General features: G+C 43.4%; 1 protein-coding gene across 3 annotated transcripts; it reads right to left on the bottom strand.

Moving 5' to 3' along the window:
- Window positions 1–11,044, bottom strand: LYRM1 (LYR motif containing 1). Of its 3 annotated transcripts, none has more exons than XM_026054125.1 (4): window positions 10,995–11,044; window positions 4,185–4,343; window positions 3,013–3,105; window positions 1–1,349 (listed from the first exon to the last, which is right to left on the bottom strand). In XM_026054125.1, exons 2-4 carry the CDS (start codon window positions 4,341–4,343, stop codon window positions 1,233–1,235), a joined length of 369 nt encoding a protein of 122 aa, XP_025909910.1. In that variant the 5' UTR covers window positions 10,995–11,044; the 3' UTR covers window positions 1–1,232. The 3 variants fall into 3 exon arrangements, with proteins under 3 accessions (XP_025909910.1, XP_025909911.1, XP_025909912.1); XM_026054126.1 differs by lacking the exon at window positions 10,995–11,044 and adding an exon at window positions 7,215–7,222; XM_026054127.1 differs by lacking the exons at window positions 1–1,349; window positions 10,995–11,044 and adding an exon at window positions 4,542–5,152 and having other exon boundaries at window positions 3,105–3,487.
- Between the last annotated feature and the right edge of the window lie 245 nt (window positions 11,045–11,289).

Here is an 11,289-nt window from a genome sequence, read left to right on the forward strand (position 1 = left end):
GGCAGTATATTTAAACCGCTCATTTACTGTCTGTGAGTCACAGTATCGCTACCTTAATTAGACACATGAATTTTACAAATTAAAAGTGTCAAGGCATAGCTTCACAACAAAGACTGAGTCTAAACTTCCATTCAAAAGTGTCTTTACACATGTTGGTTTGGCTGAGTTGAAGCATCTCCAYGCTAGTGTATCAGAATGAGGATAGGAAAAGACTATTTAGACTGTGTTTTTCTGTCAGCAGTAAGTTTGTAGAACTTCAGTGAGAAGCAGAACAATGACATTTTACATGTTCAGTAGAAGGTATTACCCACATGCGACATTCCCAGGAAATAATTACATGGGAATAATTCTTTTGTGGACTGAAGCCAGAGAGTAGTCAGAAATTGGGCTAGCCGGTACCTGCCATGCTGACTAGCACTTCTGATTATTTCCTTTTACTTTCTCATTCATTGGCCTGTATCTCTCTTACTCTTAAAAGTACATTCTGGAGGGAGGAACTGTTAGGCTCTTCCATACCATCGGTTTTATTTATTTTTYCCCCTTTTTTTTTATGATAGACAAGAATATCTCTTTGCCATCTTCTACTAGGGTTTTACTGATGAGTTGGAGATCTTGGAAAATGASATATGTTGGTTTTGCTCCTGAAAGCACCTAAAGCTTATTCCTTTATTGCTACCCAGCTGAGAAAGTTTTTCCTCCATCCATTTATGAGAACACGAGCAACCCAACACTATTGTTTTAGTCTTAGTTGTGTAATGGAATTCCAGACTTTATCTTTCAGCACCCACTTCCTTTCCAAAAGAAAGAAATTCATACTTGCAATCGGAGGCTCTGGAGGCACTGGGTCTGCTTGATTCTCTTGGACATTTTGCTTTTTGCTGACCCTTATGTAAGGYACTACCTTGAATCGCAGTTGAGCACAATAGTCTCCATTCTAACTGCCGAAGAACTCTGCTCTCAGGGATCAGCAGTGTTTTAGAAACTGTTGTAATTTTTCCTAATGTTAAAGTAATCTTCGCATAACACCTCCCTCCTTGAAAACTTATACTTTTATTGATCAGTCATCAGTGAATTGTAATAAATACCAGACCAACCTTATCCATCATATGCATTGTATTTAGTGGCCTCAGGAAATGTGTGAGCATGTGACCAAAACAGCTGCATTCACAGTTGTACAAAAAAAAAAGAGTTGCAGGATTAGAGTCCAAACACATCACAGCTTGAATGATGAGTTATGAAATATCATCATGGGATTTCAGGTATATGGGCTTGGAAAATTTCCTCAGCTTTTCCTGGTGTCGAAATGCACGGCCTTGTTTAGAAGCAAGACCCATAGGAGGCAGATGAATCTAGAAAACAGAATCCCACCAGTTAGTTACACATTGAGAAGCTACAAGAAGCCATATACAGAGTAGGTTTCATTCAGCTTTAACTTGATAGAGGACAACCAAACTGTCCCAAACCATTTTTTTCTTAAATTTCTAGAATAGCTGTCCGAGAATGATGAGTGATTTAACTTTCAGGCCCAAAATGTTGTATTTAATGTGTAAAATATACAGATAAACATTTAAATCCTGTACATTTTAAGTTTTAGTAAGTTTGTTTTGTAGTTTGAGGTCAGATGGCCATGCTGAAACACTGAAATAGTACTGCAGATGGCACTCCAGAACAAGGCCTTTAAAAGACCCAGAAAACACTATGAATTCCTGCATAGAAGTCCTAGAAGTTAAGGAGACTGTGCTTCATGCCTGCCACAAAATAAGCAACCACAAAATAACTTCAGGTTGTGTRTGTATTGAAAGGCTGCTGCCTTCTTGTCATGCTTACAACCATATTAAGATGCACAATCAATGTCATTGATGCCCTGAGCACAAGGAGCAACAAGGTGAGAGGCTTTTGCTTTGATCAACAGGGACTTTGTCATTCGTAAGACTTGGTAGGAGTCATACACCTTTACCCCCCCCTTAAGTGATTGAAAATTGTAGGTGTTAGCAGTCAGGTGTTACTGTTGCTGAGGCTGTCACCCTTCAAGATAGCTGTTTAGCTGCAAACAGTAGTAAAAGCACTGATTAAAGCAGCACAGATATGGTGAAAATCTGGAAAGTAGGGATCTAGTTTATGCAAGAGAACTCTGATCCTTTGGGATTTTAAACCACCATGGAACATACATTTTAAAGTCATTCTTAGGAGCATTACTTGCCCCATGTGCATTGTTATTTTGTGTTTGGAGAAGAACAARCTAAGTGTGAAACAGAAGCCAACCGTGACTGTATCCTCCGCATGCATCTTATAAATAAAGATGAAGATGCAAATTAATTATGACCATGAGCTGCTTGATATGGAAGCTATAGAAGTGACTGTAAAGCAATCAGCAGGCAGAGAGAGAAAGTCTCTGTGGGAGGCAACAGAAACTAATACAGACACAAATGACAGGGCAGTAAGGAAAGCATATTGAATGGTGCAATATAAGACATGACTAATAGTTCTAGCAATTTCAGTAATATTTGGCAGGCTTTTCTCTAGGRACACGTGAATAGAAGCAAGTAGATAGACAAGCACCTTACAACGCAGTTTATTACAAGAAAACTTAAAAGGTATTGCCTGTGAAAATTTTTCTACCCATCATAAACATAATATAATTAAATAATTAAATATACTTATTTTCTCATGTGGAAAGATTAACAGATTTGATGCCATTTGATTCCATTACCATCTTTTTCTACACATGACAACTCATTGCGCAGTCAAGACTACCTAAATATTTGCAGTCCCTGAGACATTACCTCATGCCCCCACGCTGCAGCTTTGATTCCCAGTTTGAGAAGAAACTAGCCAACTCACAGATGGAGACTATTTCAATATACACTTGGCTCATCTGATTTACCACAGCACGTAATTACAAGCTTATCTAAAAATGCAATGCAGTGACAGTAATGTGAAGTTATGATTTGATAGTGCTAAGTGAGGGCTAAGTAGGTACAGCTGAAGAGTTGTGACTAGATTTATACTCACAGGTCTTGGGTAGGGGATATTATAGTGAAGTCCAATTTCTATTCTTGCCTCACACTCTTCTATACACTGTTTAATCATCTTTGCATCTGTTACCTAAGATAATACAGAGTTAAAACAACTGTAAAAAGAGAACATGCAGCAATTAGCAATTAGAAGCTCAAGTGTAAGTGKTGCATAGCCACGTGACTTTTCTTTTTGCTTGTTTTTTTGGCAATCCCAGGCATACAGTGACTGCATTTTTCACATCCATAAAAGGTAACATTAGCACTTGCCTTAACAATTCTGGGCTGATGGCATTGGGTATAAGGCCCCATAATATGTCAGAGCTGAGGCTCTAAAGGGAGGTTTTTACCCAAACATGGTATTTTCTTAGTAAAAAGACAATACACATGTAAACTACTGATATCTCCATGAAAAACAACACCAACCTATTCATCATATTGCAAGGCATCATATTGCAAGGGGCATCATATAGCTAGGGGCAAAAGAGAAGACACCTTTTAGGCTACATTTCATGTAGAAAATGTCCATTAAAGTCAATTATACACAGAAATGTGTAAATTGGGTCTTAAATTCACTTTATGATGAATTTTGCATTAGCTGAATCTTGTCCTATATCAAAATAGGATGTAAATAAATACTGTGATGGTTAAAAAAAAAAAGGAATCTTGATTACCAGAGAGTCTATATTTGTTCCTCTTGAAAGAAGTTTGGAATATCAAGATTTGCATATATCTTAAAAAAAAAGGCCTCCTTCTTTTAAAAGAAGTACCAATGAGTTTTGCTTTGAAAAGAAAGAAGCTACTGAGTCCTGTTTGCCATTTCATAGGTAATGATATACTTAAGTAGCTTTCTAAAAACATCAAAAGATGCTTCAAACTACTTTTTAGGCCATATCTTTGGAATTAAGTTTTTTCTTGACTTTTTTAATGAAAACCCAGACCTTCTAGTCTTCAAAGTGGTTAATGAAGATCTGAAATGTTTATTATTATATTATGAGGTGAAATTTAAACTGTAAGCTAAGTAAACTTTGTAATACGTTTGTACTAGTTTTTAAGCAGCATGAAAATTGAAGAAATCAGCTCAATATCTTAATACCTAAATAYTGAGAGAATACAGAGCACAAGGAAAGAATCATCCAGAAAATTACAGGCACAAGGAAACCCACGTACGTTTTTGTTTTTTCGGAATAATGTTCTGGCTTCACTTCTAATGTACTGTTTCTCTTTAATAGTTTCTTCTATCTGTCCCGATGCAGATTGCCAATTTTTGGCTATTCGGAATATCTTGCGGTAAAGACCAAGAACTTCTTGTCGAGTAACTGGTGTCATCTGAATAAAAAATACAAAACCCCAAACATGTGTATGACCACTGGGTTGCTAAAGCCAGCAGGCAGCACATTTTTTCCCACAGTTGAGTTAGTTTTAAAAACATCTATTTAAATTTTCCAACGTAGATATAAAAATCTGCTGAGTTACAGGAGAAAAATAGCTGTAAATGAAAATTAGCTGCGGAGAGCTGACACTGACACTTAAATCTGTGTCCATTCAAACAGCTGAAACTCTTGCTCAAAATTGAGCCCTTGCTTCAGTGCTTTGTTGAATCACAGTCCTGGAGCCAGGATGCCTGGGTTTTGTGTCACAGCTGTTTTGCAACAAGACATTGGGCAAGTCACTGAAACTCTTACGGAGCATCCCTCTGTCTGCAGAATTGCCGCAACAATGTGGGCCCTGTCTTTGCCAGTGCCTTGAAATCTGTGGACAGAAAGCACGATGAAGCCACTACAATAGTGCTGAAAACCAGTGTAGGTTTCAGGTGCCAAGAAGCTCCTTTGTGATTCCATTACAGTGTGTAACAGTGATTCAGCTGCAGTTTGATACTTAAAAGGTGATGCAAGCAGTTTGATCTAAGCATTACAGAAGAGGCTGGAAATGCTGCTGTGTTGCAGACTCTTGTTGTGGATTTAGGGCAGTCCCAACTGTCTTGTTTTTCAGAAATCTGACTACCTAGTTTCTCTGCTGAATAAGCCTGCAATAGTGCCTGGAATCTCTGTGAAATACCAGGAATGAAATCCTTTCTCATTCTATATAAATGAGTATTTTGTCATTTAAGTGGCACCAATACTCCATCCCAGACGTTGAATATCCCTGTGATAAATACATCGCTAGTAAAAAAAAAAAAAAAAAGAAGAAAAAAGAAAAATATTACAGAAATGTCAAAGATTCCTTACTATCCAAAAATAAAATGTGGCAACACTGTGAAGTGTGTAAGTAAAAGATTATTATGGATGCAATGAGAAGTAAGGGTCAATAATATCTGATTGTCTCAGGCTCCACTGGCCAGCCTGGAGCTGTTGTGGCTGACTCTGCTCCGGGACCAGGGGCCCTGGTGGCTGCGATGGGGACGGCTGCGATGGGGACGGCTGCGCGGGAGGCCGGCTTGGCGCAGGGTGGCCGGGCAGCCCACCTGCCCGTGCAGGGAGTGCTCGGTGACAGGGGACAAGGCACTGGGGGGGCGCGGGGGCCGCCCGGCCAACGTGCGGCCTCTGCCAAGAAACACACTGGGAGGAGGTTTCTAATCAAGCAGCTCTCGGGCTGCACCCTTCCCAAGTGGCTGAATCTGAAATATTGCTAATCTGCAGGTCATTTTTTCACCGCAATGAGTGTCTGTGACTTCAGACATTCACGAGATCTTCGCCTCATCAAAACCTGAATCATGGATGCTAACCTAAAGGTAGAATTTGACCCCTGCTCTTTATGTTAACCACGCTATGATCTAAAGACTGTTGTTTCACCTCGTTATGGATTTTAATAGTTATAGACATAAAATTATTTTCCTGAATCTTGAGAGAACATTTTTATTTGCTATTCTTAATTTAAAATGTTTAACCAATTGTATATTGCCCTTGAGAGATAAACACGATTCTTCGTATATAGAAGAAATTATTTCTAGTAAATGTTTATGACATTTCTTGGAAACAAATATCCACAATCAATCAGATGAGCAGTCCCACTTCTTCAAACACCTTGGAGTAAATACTTCACATTATCCACTCTATTCAGGCAATAAAATTACTCATACATAAAGCACTCAACTATGTGAAGAATCACTGCCTTTCTCTACAAAAGTGCATTATTTTGCAAAAACTATGTACAGTTCAGCTACGTGAACTGGCCCAGCACAACCTTAAGTCACCAACGTTGTCCTCACCTAGAGCCTCTCCTGGTCTCCCCCCTCTGCCTTCATCTGAAGTCTCACTTCTGGCTGCGCTCGTGAGGCTCTTATTCCCTGCTGACAGCTAAGAGAAGGTAGAAGACCTTCCATTCAGGTGCCTTGTAATCTATAAAGGCAAATAAGAGGAATACCTTGGGAAGAAACAAAGCTTTTAATATAGGTTTTAATTCTGACCTAAGCATCAGATAATTTCAGAGGCCAGAATTTAGGATCACATGATCCTCTGTGCAGGGCTGTAATCACACCTCTCACTTTTGGATTTAATACCGACAGCCTGGTTGCATCTATAAAGGTTTTATTTTAAATTCTGTAACTTATTTTTACCACTAGTTGCTTCTCCCCCCTTGCCTAGAATTTATTCATTTCCTCAGAGCTGTAATTAATACAGGGCTGTGGAGCCCCTTGCCTTTGCCCCGGTATAGGTACAGGCTGCAGGTTCCTGCTACTGCTTTTCTGGCTGCACGCCCTGCATGCTGGAAAAGACACGAAGCAGATTTCGTACATAGCAGGCAACCAGCTGATCCCACTTCTGAGTTTAATTAACAATTTCTAACATTACACACCTGCTTGGAAACCATTCCTGCAGTGACACATAAATGAAGGTGTGAGAAGCCTTCCTCCCCCTCAATCTAAAGGCATAAAAGCAAGCAGAACAAAACCCCCCAAAATGTGGGTCAGGCTGTGATCTGAGGAATAACGTGAAAATGGAGTAATTCCACTAGGGCAGCAGAATTACTTCCAATTTCAAACCCTGTAAATGAGACTCCCCCCTCCTTTGGAATAAACAGAGCTCACACCTACAGAAAGGTAAGTGACGGTACAGATCGTGTTTTAGGTGTAACTTTGTCAAGTGACACTTGTATTAGCTTTGTGGGTGTGCAAAATTAATTTGTGTGGGACAGAAAGATAAGGGAGGCTTTCATGTCCTTTTAGTTACTCATCTTCCTACTTAAATCTTCGGCATTTACCCCGTAATTACGCTGCACCTCTCTGGAATGCTAAGTGGATGTTCCAGCCCTCTCGTCTCCTGGTGCGGCCGTCGCACCCCGCGCTCAGCCGCCGGCGCCCGCGTTAACTGCAGGCAACTCGCCCCTGTGGCCTGCAACAAAACAAGCCGTGAGGTCAAAGGTAGGTGTCCGTGCACAACGCAGCAGCGGTGGAAGCGTTAGGTTGCCGGCTTCTCTGGAGCTGACTGTTGGAGGGAAGTCTCTGGAAGTGAGCTGAGCACTGGCTTCAGAGGGAGCGTTTGCTGGGTGCCGTGGCAGGCGGCTCTGACACTGCCGGGCTGTATTGTGCCTTTCATCTACACGCAACCCCGGCCATCAGCACGCACATCAAGCACATGAAATATCCTGTTGTCTCCAAGCCTGCAAAGGAGGCTCGAGCAGTTAATGAGTTACTGCACGATGAAAATGCAAATGGTTTGGGTGATAATTAAAACAAATGATCCTTTTGGCTGCAAAATGTAATAACAAATTTTTCTTTTGGGAAATAAACACACATTTTTTTCTTTTTTTTTTTTTCTTGGATGGTTGATGCAAAAGTTAAATAATCTAAAACACCTTTTGCTATTTTCAGGTTTGTACAGAATTTAAGTTGTTTGTGTAACAGTAAGCAAAAGTATCTGTCAACTGCACTGCAAAGCGTTCCCCCAGAGCAGCGGCACAAAGCAAAGGCAGGACAAGCTGCAAGGAGCCTCCTCATACGGAGCAGCTGAAGTGCAGCCGTGCCCTAGGGAGGAGCTGGAGCGAGAAGGGGCATCCAGCGGCTTCCTCCCCTGTGCACAGCTCCGCTGCTGGAGTCGTAAGTCTGCTTTATCCTTTCTTTTCAAGACAAGTATCAACTACTGACTTTAAACATCAAATCTGCCAGCCGTGCATAGAGGATTTTAGGAAACAAAGGGTGAAAGTAATAGCCTGTGGGGGGAAAAAAAAAGAATATTTTAAACAATGGATCCCTCTCTTGCATCTGAGCTAACTAGGGCACTCATTAGCAACATACAGAGACTTAGTGCTGATGCTGGAACCATATTTGCCGAGAGGGAGAGAGGTGGGGAACGGAGCCCTGGGTGGAATAATTTTAAAAAAGCCCCTTTGAACTTCTCATATTTAGATTGTTTTGCTTAGGCACGACACAACTCCTGTCTGACAGCTGCTTTGCTACTGGCAAGGAGTCTTAAAGCTGCAATGACAAACTGCAGGGGGACTGGCTGCTGCATCAAAGCCGTCGTCACGTTTCTGTTACGGAAATAAGTGACATAATTCAAAAGCATAGGTATCAACACCATTGTGCAGAAAACTATTAGCTTCTGCCAGTATGGAAATACATATCTCGTATTTTCAAATCCACTGTGTGGCTAGCTTTTTTTTTTAAGCTCCTGTCTATTTTATGTTAAAACTACTTTATTTCACCTGTTCTCTCTCTCCTGCTGCTAATGCAACAGATAATCAACAGATCACTAAATTTCACAGGTGTGCACAGTAACCAGAAGTCAGTAGTTCATATTCATCCCTTGCACATGTCCGTGAAAGAGCCCTGCTCTTGCACCCGCAGGGGCTTCAGCCCCTCGTTTCCATGAGGGACAACACTGGGACAGGCAGTCCCTGTACAGGGAGGAGAGATGGTATCAGGGATTCTGGTAGCAGGCAGGGCAACCTTCCAGTGATGCCAAATCTTGAAACCCACTTTCCACCTTCATCTTACCTTCTCTTACTCAAATCAACAGGATTTAGTGGCCTGTGACAGCTAGTCCAGCCACTGCAAACATTGGGCTGCAGCACCTACCTAACAAAGCAGCAACGTGAGGGGTCTTTCACTTTTGATTTAGCATTCACACTTTTCTTTTTTTAACCAAAAAGATTCAGTTGAACCCAAATCATAGCAAAGCTAGAGCCAAAATATTCACACGATGAAAAATAAAGACAAAAGATCATATTCTTCCATAACTGTGTCACATCCTCAATTTTTACCAGTGATGCAAGCCTGTATGTTTCAAGAAATTGCCATCAGGGTTGAATCCAACTCCAAGCATTTCCTCATTGTTTCCACCTATAACCTAAGTGCCTTTGGTGCCGCGCTCTCTTYAGTGGAAAAAGAACCATTTTGCTGCTTGGTGTCAGCTGAAAAGAAGGTGACTTTCACATGGTTTTAGATTTTGTTGTGCCTGTATCTCCGGGCTGGCAAACTGAAGTGCTCTGCAGCATTGATGAGCACCTCTGAACCCTCCTCTCGCAGTCTTTGTACTTATGCTGTCCATCAGCGGCCACGTGGATTCTGCCATTCTCTGCACGCCTGAGATTTGGCACTGAACTTGGCTCCCCCTGAAATACAGAGGGGTCTTTTGACCAGAAAAAGGGTTTTGAAAGCAAAGGGAATCTAACTCAATAGCAAAAGGCTTAGGTTTTATCACTGCTTTCCCTATGGCTTTTCAAACAAGTGACATTGTAAACAATTAGGATTCTGTCACGTGTGAATGCATGGAAGTGGAAGCCTTTAACTAGTCCCTTTAGGTCACCCAATTTTCATTTTCTTGATTTCGTGGTTGTTGAAGCGTTAGCTGGTTTTGGTGGGACGTAAATGTGCTCTGGGGGAGAGTCCTGTGTTTTAATGAAGTAGCCACCTCAGGAACACTAGAAATGCAGACTTAGACTATGGAGATAGGAAGGAGAAAAGCTGGAAAAAGAAACTGCTTTAAATACTTCTCAATTTTCTCCTAAAATAAGACACTGTCCAAGTAAAATCTGAAAGAATATAACTGTCCTGTGCAACACTGTCGCTCAGGCTCTCACAGATTTAGAAATGCTTTTTCCTCCTTTGCTTTTAGCTATTAAGTCAAAAGCAGAGAAGTTTTAATGCAGTGCTAGAAATTTAGCAGAAAGAACAAAATCTCAGCTATCTTTGAATGACCTTTCTTACATAATAGAGAAGCATACAGAAACCTAAGGGATTTATGTACCTTATACCCCCCTGCCCTGGCCTTGAGCTGAATGCCACCAAACACCTGAGCAGAACTATCCCAAACTTGGGAAGGGACACAAGCGTATAAATATTAATGTGGGAGATGAACAAGCTGCCTTTGTCCCTTTATTTGTTCCTTGGTTCGTTTAATAAAGCCCCTTTTGTGAATCCCATGCTTTTCAGGTACTCAATTCCCAGGAGAAGCACTGAGGCTTTTTAATTACATTGTGGACACTCTACCCAAGCACATCTTGTAAGGAAATGGATTGACTCTTTAGAAACCAAGCGTTTGAATCCACCTCTAAGGGGTAAGTTTTGCTGTCAGAGCCTCGGGGGGCTCACACAGGGCTCCTGGGGGCACTAGCTCCGGGCCCTTCCCCAGGACTGGGTTTTACAGGACATTCAAACTCTGCTCCCTCGCAAAGCTGCTGGAACTCATTGGCCGCCGCGGCCCCATTGGGGGAGGCCCCAAGCCCGGGGCGAGACGTCGCCCGCCGCTCCCGGGGCCGCTCGGGCCAACGGCGAGTGCAGCACGAGCCCCGCAGCCCGCGGGGCGGCCCCAAGATGGCGCGGGCGGCCCCGTCCCCGCCCGCGTTACTGCCCGGTGCGGGGCGGCGCCCCCTGGCGGCCGGGTGGCTCTGCCCCCTCCTCCCTGCCCCGCTCGCGGCTGGGCTGAACCAACGCGAGGAGCTGGGGGGGGGGGAGCGGCCCCAGCGCCCAGGCCTCTGCCCTTCCCTGCACTCGCCCTCCCTGCCCGCGCCGCTTTCCCAATCTCCGTCACGCTGTTTTACCTCCGGGAAGGGGCGCGCGGGGGTCCCGCTCCCCTCCCTGCCGCAGCGGCGCCGCGCCGCTACCCGCGTCTCCCCCCGGCTCCGGTGGGCGAGAGGCGAGGGGCGGCGGCGCGCGGGCCCCTTGCCCGCCCTGCCCTCAGCGTGCGTGCGGCGTCAGGCACGTCGCGGCGCGGCGCCGCCAGCTGACTCCCCATCCCCGGAAGTGATGCAGGGCAGGGAGGGGGCGGCAGCGTCGCGCCGGGAGCCGCGGAGGGTGAGTGAATTGGACCATGTCTCTTGCCGTCCGTGCCGGGCG

The sequence above is a fragment of the Nothoprocta perdicaria genome, unplaced genomic scaffold (assembly GCF_003342845.1).
Source record: "Nothoprocta perdicaria isolate Ctin4 unplaced genomic scaffold, notPer1 scaffold_12, whole genome shotgun sequence".
In the NCBI taxonomy this organism is placed as follows: Eukaryota; Metazoa; Chordata; class Aves; order Tinamiformes; family Tinamidae; genus Nothoprocta; species Nothoprocta perdicaria.

What these genes read in the sequence shown, in the direction of transcription:
- LYRM1 (XM_026054125.1), bottom strand. Translation starts at nt 4,343, where the DNA reads ATGACACCAGTTACTCGACAAGAAGTTCTTGGTCTTTACCGCAAGATA. An exon ending in TATTCCGAAAAAACAAAAAC is followed by an intron (nt 3,106 to 4,184) that starts GTACGTGGGTTT and finishes GTATTATCTTAG; the next exon opens with GTAACAGATGCAAAGATGAT. An exon ending in ATATCCCCTACCCAAGACCT is followed by an intron (nt 1,350 to 3,012) that starts GTGAGTATAAAT and finishes TCTGTTTTCTAG; the next exon opens with ATTCATCTGCCTCCTATGGG.